Below are 7,145 nucleotides of genomic sequence, written 5' to 3'. Positions count from 1 at the left end.
GAAGAGCCTAGTGGGTTAAACAGAGGGTCTTGGGTAAACATTTAATAAGATTCCATCTTCATCAGCAGTTGTAAATCAACTCCTGTCTCATTCACAAAGTCAAATCTTGGAATAACTAAATCTGTGCCCGAATTGTGCCACCATCCACAATGTCAAAAACTTATTCATATGCAATCATAGGTTCTTCCTGGCCATCGGTTTATTTTCCTGTTTTCAAAGTTCCCTGGAAGATCAGAGAGCATCTGTTCATATATAAGCTAGATAAACACAGATTTATCTGCAGAAGATACCATATTGCCCATATCCACAGAAAGGGGCTAGTATATTAAAGGCATATCAGGAAGGAAAAAAAAAAAATATTTTAAACACTAAAACAAGTCTAACTTGTTGTAGCAAAACACTGTGAGTAATGCAGGGCTTGCCACTCCTTTAACAGTAAGCAGAAACGTACACTGTGAACATGACCCAGAACAAGTTAATAACTGGCTTACCTCTAAAAGTTTCTAACATTAGAAATTCAAGAGCATACTTGCACTCAAGACCAACATCTACCCCATAGGAAATTAACAGATCATTAGTACACATCTGCCTGGAAAGAAAAGCAAGATTGCTTGCTTTGTTGTGCTGGTTTCACAGACCTTGGATAACCAAGGTCAGCTTACAGATTTTCCTAGTTTTACCACCTCCAGAGCTAACCTGAGGAAGATCACACAATGTAGTTTGTAACCACAGTTATAAGTAATGTCAACAAGTGCAGTGCATCCATGCTTGATGTGCTACAATTTCTGCATCAGGTGAAATAATCACACCCTAACCCATTCCTTGGCAACAGTCAAGAAATATTTGTTTTCTCCTCATCTGAGCTACTACTGCTTTGTTTACAGGCCCTATTACTCAGCACCACAAAAGCAGCTTTTGCCTGAGGCACTAACCAAATTTGAGGATGAGACTTAGACAGACAGCACACTGCTTACATACAAGACTGACTGCACTGTTCCTCTGAAAAAAAAAAAACAAAAACAATCTCTAACAGACTACTATTGAAAAGACCCATCAGTTCTCATGATTTTTCAGTAGAGGGAAACATTACCAACTTAAGGTTCTACTTATTCTTTTGCACAAAGTGAAGTTAAATTAACTGAATTTTCAACAACCCTAGAGTAAGAGTTTTGCTGAAAAAACACCCAGCTCCTTTTGTGAAGGCCACCAGGAGTTCAATGCTATTCTTCAGAGATGCAGTGAAGTACACTTGGATATGCTGAAGATCATTTAGACCTTATCTTATGCTTCCAGTTTGAACTCATCAACTAGGCAATATTATGGTATTGGTCTACACTTTGCTTGAAAATAGCTCTTGCTACTCTAAGAGCCTGTCCAAAGGGTCCTTATCCAGAATATTTGTGCAATATCAAGGAAATATCTGTTTGCAGCAGACTTTTTGAAAAATCATTGGTCATTGAAACCAAACATCTGAGTCTCAGGACTGATTTCACACAATTTATTTGAATGGGATCCGAGAGATCTGGCCAGTACAAAGGTAAGCACTCAGAAGAGTTGTCAGTTTTAAAGTGCTCTTAAGAAGCTAAGCAATAAAATCTTATTAATGCAAGAACAGCCTCTGGTTACTCATGTAAGCTATCCCTTGCAGCAGCTCCAGGAGTTGAAGGAAATTGACCTATTATGCAGCCAGTTCTGGACATTAAGTAAAACTTGGCACTGGTTCAGAATAGCAGCAGCTGAAGGAAACAGATTTACTCTACAACACAGGCCTATATTCCTCTGTCAATGCCTGTCTGGGTCACATAACAAGATAGCTGCTTTTGTTCAAGACATGGGTTTGCTTCTTGTTGACACAGGCTGCTTAGGATTAGCAATAAAAATCAAAACACACTGTTGGCTCCACCATGCCTCAGAGACAAGTTCCATTTTACCAAGAGGGAAAGTACACCAGGCAAGTGGTGCTTAGGTCACCAACATGCATATTCTGAGCTGCAAGAAGTATAAACTAGAGTTTTCAAACCAGCCATATAGTTTTAAGCATGCTGATCTCTAGATAAACACCTCTTTGCAAAATACAGGACAAATGCCCTGTTTCTACCATTATTGTAGCACTGAAATTCTCAACAATACAGGGCATGATTGAGTACAGCATGAGCCTCAGCAATGCAGTTTCATGCCAGTCAGACTTTACTTAGAATTAGTCTTCATTAATCTTGTCTCCTCTCCTACAGATAAGGGGTCCAAATGGATCCTGAAAGATTCTCACCTATACCTCTGAGAAGTTCCCCTGAAGAGAGGTCGGTTGGGAGCTTTGAAAACAAGAGGGTTTCTTTAAGTGACATGTCACTTCATGCTTTAAAGACTGTACTCCACATCCTTTAATTGAGGCATCTATTCTAGAAGAGCTAATACTTTCAGTAACTCATTGTACAGATACTCAACTAAGTGAGCAATCTTTGTGCTCACTCAGTGATGATCAAAAGAGGTCACTTGGTGCTGTCCTACCAAATCAAAGCTTTCCAGATATGGGAAGAGACCTGGAACAGCAGTAAATAGGATCTTCCCCCCCCCATATAAAGTTAAAGATTTATTACCAGAATATGTAGAAACCCTACTCCAGTCACTAACTTAATTTGACTTTATTAGAGGTCAAGGAAATAAGTCACAAGAAAGAATTAAGCAGAAGCTTATTTATAGTTCAAACTTATCATTAATGAATAGGTACACTAGATTTTAAAACAGTAGAGAAGAATTGCCTTCTGCATGTCTTTTTTTGGACCACACTGCTTACTTGCTAGACCTTTTAATATTGTATTGCTTAGCCAGAAAGAGAAACAGTGTTAAGACATAATTTGAGAGCAGTATTTGATATTTTTCTTCTGTGCAAGTGAAAATCCATCTTAACACATGTATAAGAGAATGGAGTAAGTGAAGTAAAATTCTAAGCAAAATGTGGTGAGAAACTGAATCCCAAGCACTGTGTTACACTCTTGTTAAAGTTCTAACAGGCACGTGAAACTTGCTTCAAAACACACATTCTCATTTGATTACAATTTGTTAGTTTACAATATCACATTAAGGGCTGTATCTGAACTGTCAATAAACAGAATTGGGTAGATCTTTGTCATTTCAACATATTCTCAAAGTCTGAGCTGTTTTATCACCAAGACATGTTAACACTCAGCTGCTTTTCATTTCAGTTTTGCTACTGTTCAGTTTTCCTATTAAAATGTATTTTCTAAAGAGATAAAGAAAAATAATGCTGTTATACCTATCTTGCTCTGATCAGAGAGCTGATGTCAATTAGTACAATATGGATCAATGATGCATTAAGTAGTCTAGTGAAGTCTCACACTACCAAACAATGATTCCACTCACAGAACCCAGCAGTACCAAGTAGTTTAGCTTGAAGAGGTAAAGGCAGTGAACTGGGACTGCTGTCAAGAGTCTCAAGCAATTAAGTATTTGTCACTGGTTTTATGGCCAGTTAAGAGCCACTGTTTTACCATCTTTCAATGCAAAGCCCTCCAAGTCTGCTGAAGCCTATACTGACTAGTGAGGCCCTCCACAGCTGGAAAGCTTTCACTGCTAGGTTACTCCAGACACCAAAACACACTCATCTACAAGACGATTCCACCCATTGTCTAAGTGACTGCTGTCAGGACTGGGAAAGCTCACCAAGAGAAGCAAGATCTAACCTCTGGGTCCTCACTCTACACATTCCTTGAAAAGAGATGTTTTTGCCAATTATCACATTGCCAGAGCATATTTTTGTTTCCCCTTTGTGTAATTCTACTAGCAGACCATTACTTGCTATAGTATTATGATATGTTAGTAAGCTTACTGTATATCACACTGGGAAGAAGATTAGGAAATAAGTGGTACTGACTAAACTTTTGAATGGAGGGCCCAGCTAATGCTTCATTCTTCAATTTCACTACCATGAAACATCACAAAGGGAGTGCCTGATGGGGCTGACAGGAGTTTGCTTTGCTAAAGTTCATGAAAATTTACCTATTGTAAATTTCACACGGCTCTGCCACATTTGTTTACAGCAGTTTGTAGTCACATCTACTCTCAGGCACAAGAAGCAGTGTTAACTGCACTTGATACAGGACAACTGGATGCAGTCTATCCACACAGAAGAAAATGCTATAGAGGGAGACCTCAGTGGCAAGCAAGCAATATATATTAAAAAAATCTATAGTGATAGTTTCTGATTGATTGTAATGCAAGAAACTGGCAGCCTTACAATCCTACATTTTTAAGTGTCTCCCTTGAAGATTACAGCCTTTCAAAGCTGTCTCTTTCCTTCAAGAAAGGAAACACCTTGTCTACCCTGAAGAAATACAGAGGCACTCTTGAAAGAATGAAATAAGTGGTAAAAATCTTGATTCTGTGGTGAACAGGGAAAGTGATACAACTGCTGCTCAGGAAACCATAGCCATGTAATCAGTTGTCTATACTTGCTTCTAAGCAACAGTTCCTCCCAGTTAGACTGTTTCCATATTTGACTTCACTATTAAAAAACCACCACCTAACAGCAATCCTGTCTGCCTCTAAAGCATAAAACAAAAGCTAAGCTAGCACAGCCAGCGTTTAGCAGGTGGTTGCTTTATTTTCAACTTACTTTATGGCTGGGAACTCTTGGCAGGACCAATGTATCTTTCCATAGATCATCCGAGGACAGTTAGTACCCTTTGCATGCTTGTAACCCAATATAAAATCTCATCTGTCAGCTATTATAAACTAAATATTGTGACAGAAAAGTATTAGCCTAATCGGCATATACCAGCATACATACTCTGACCCCAAGACCTAGTTTAATAGGTCATCAGCTAAGCACATGTCCTGGAATTGAAAACTACATTGCGACAATTCTCATATTCACAAGTCTCCTCCTACCAGTCAGATCAGAAGCTCAGTTTTCTCAGCATGAAGTTTCTCCTCCCATGCTAGTTACCACCACCACAACCTCAATCCTCAAATTAGTTTTCAAATTCAGAAAGCCAAAAGACTGAGTTCAAGCCATATTTCAGAAAAAACCCAAACATGCCCTGGAATATACTCCCCCACACTACAAGTTTAGAAACGCTCTTATACAAATTAGTGTTTGGTCTCTCTCAACGCTGCCTTTAGGTTTCAAAATTCAGTGAACAGCAGCATCCATTAAGCGACACTTACCTCTACTTCCACAGATTGCATTGCTAAATCACATGGTGGCTTTAGTGCTTTAGGCCTTGTGGCATACCAGTAGGTCGTGAGAGCTGCGAAAGCACCGAAGCCCATCAGCGTGTTTGTCGGAAGGGTGCGCACATACTGCCTGACGTCCCCAAGCTCTGGCATTCGTAGGTGTCTAAACAACTCATGTGCTTGCATTGCAGTTCAGTGCAGTTGTCCCGACCCTGGAGGCTGTTGATATGAAACAAAGTTACACATAAAGATTTGAAATCCCCTTTCCATTCACTGTTGTTGTAGGAGAGCAATGTATGCTTTGTCCTGCTAGCTTCCCACTAGCACAATAATTTGATTTGCCACTAGGCAGGCAATACCTTTAGACTTCTGTGCTGCAATTAAGTAAGCAAGCAATTACTGGTTCCTACTCTAGAAATACCAACGGGGCTCACAGGAGGCCATTTCTGCAGAGTTTTAATATTGCTTTTAACAGACAGTGCATTTTAACAGATCTTGTTCCTTTTTTTCTTTTTGAAGGACAGCATTTCACAAATGCTAAATATTTACTTGTAGAGTAGCTGTACTGTAAGACAGTTTAAAGCATAAGCGTCAAACAGGGGAGCCAGAGAGAGGGAGAGCAAGGGTATAAGATATTAACTTGCCTGCATTAACCTAACAGAGAGCATCCTCATCCTATAGTGGCATAGCAGGATTTTTCATCTCTTAAATCCATTAAATAAACTCACTCCCTCTCTTTTCTACTCTCCCTCCAATCACTCAGAGAAATGCTCACTACAGCAAGCTGCCTTCACAGCTGATATCCTCCCATAGCTCCTCTGTGCCAGCAAGCTTCCTATTTCTCCCAGCCATCATGCCAGCAATTTATCTCTGGTCATGAGGCAGACTAAAGCAGCACCTAAGGAGGCCCAAGGCAGCAGCACACAGCAATATAATCAAGCACAGGAAGCACATTTGATTTGTCACGTTCACACAGAAGGAAGAGCTGAAAGAGGCTGCTCCCTGCCAGCGCTCGCTGACATGGATACTCCACAGCATTGCAGTCAGCTCAGCTGGTGTTCTCCTCTACAGCCAAGGTCTCCTGGGACATTTGTCACATGCCAAACCCACCACCCCTGCCCACTAGGTGAGAGGTAACAGGCAGCCGCCAGCCTGCCCAGGGCCAATGGCAACCCGCACCCAGTCACCCCACCGCCCGCTGCCCTCGCAGCGCCTGTCACCCGCCCGGGCTGGCCCACAACACCCTCCTGTAGCAACCTCTACTTGCTTGGAGAGCAGAGATGTATTTACTCAGATAATTGAGGTCCAGCCATTTCCTATGGACAATAAAATTAAACAAAGGACCTAAAGAATGTCAAAACATTGTGTTTTAATAGCTAGAGCATACTGTGTAACAATACATTGCTTGCTGCAGGATGGGGCATAGGGGACACTGAAATCCCAACAGGCAAAGTTATATGTTTCTTAGTCTTTAAAACCAACCATACTAGGCTAAGATTTCATATTTCTACTGGAAAATCTCTAGTTTACAGTCTGTCCTTGAAATCTTCACTGCTGCAATTAATTATTCAACCAGGCAATAGAAGAGTTGTCTAGTTCACAAAAAGTCTAACCAGTATTTGGACAAGGATTTGCTAGAGACAGCATAAAAATAGTTCAAAGGGCCCTTGGTTTCACAATGTTAGCAGAAGGACAGGCTGAAGTAAGGTCACAGATGGGGGCAGCATCAGGATGGAATCAAGTTCCATCTCTGGAAGGGTCCTGGACTCATGGAGCGCTCGCCAGCCTTCCGGCACTGCCCTCCCCACTGCTTTCTTCTGCTCTTACAGCAGAGCCTGAGGGTACAGGGCTGCATCACCCAGACACGCAGTGCGGGGTCACTACAGAAATGCCTTTTGGCTATTTGCCCTGCATTACACAGCAGACTGTGCTCAAAATCCACAACACATCAG

At 41.0% G+C, this 7,145-nt stretch overlaps 1 protein-coding gene across 1 annotated transcript in view; it reads right to left on the bottom strand.

Moving 5' to 3' along the window:
- LOC104529086 (long-chain-fatty-acid--CoA ligase 1-like) overlaps positions 1 to 5,414 on the bottom strand; it is a gene marked incomplete at its 3' end in the record, with an annotated part of 12,957 nt that extends 7,543 nt beyond the window's left edge. The window contains exon 1 of the mRNA XM_010173276.1: positions 5,185 to 5,414. Coding sequence (XP_010171578.1) covers positions 5,185 to 5,379 — 195 coding nt within the window. The remainder of the gene's footprint in view (positions 1 to 5,184) is intronic.
- Between the last annotated feature and the right edge of the window lie 1,731 nt (positions 5,415 to 7,145).

This window comes from Antrostomus carolinensis, unplaced genomic scaffold (assembly GCF_000700745.2).
Source record: "Antrostomus carolinensis isolate BGI_N321 unplaced genomic scaffold, ASM70074v2 scaffold42408, whole genome shotgun sequence".
Lineage (NCBI taxonomy): Eukaryota > Metazoa > Chordata > Aves > Caprimulgiformes > Caprimulgidae > Antrostomus > Antrostomus carolinensis.
The sequence above is the reverse complement of the archived record's forward strand: the minus strand, read 5'-3'. Positions and strand labels throughout refer to the sequence as shown.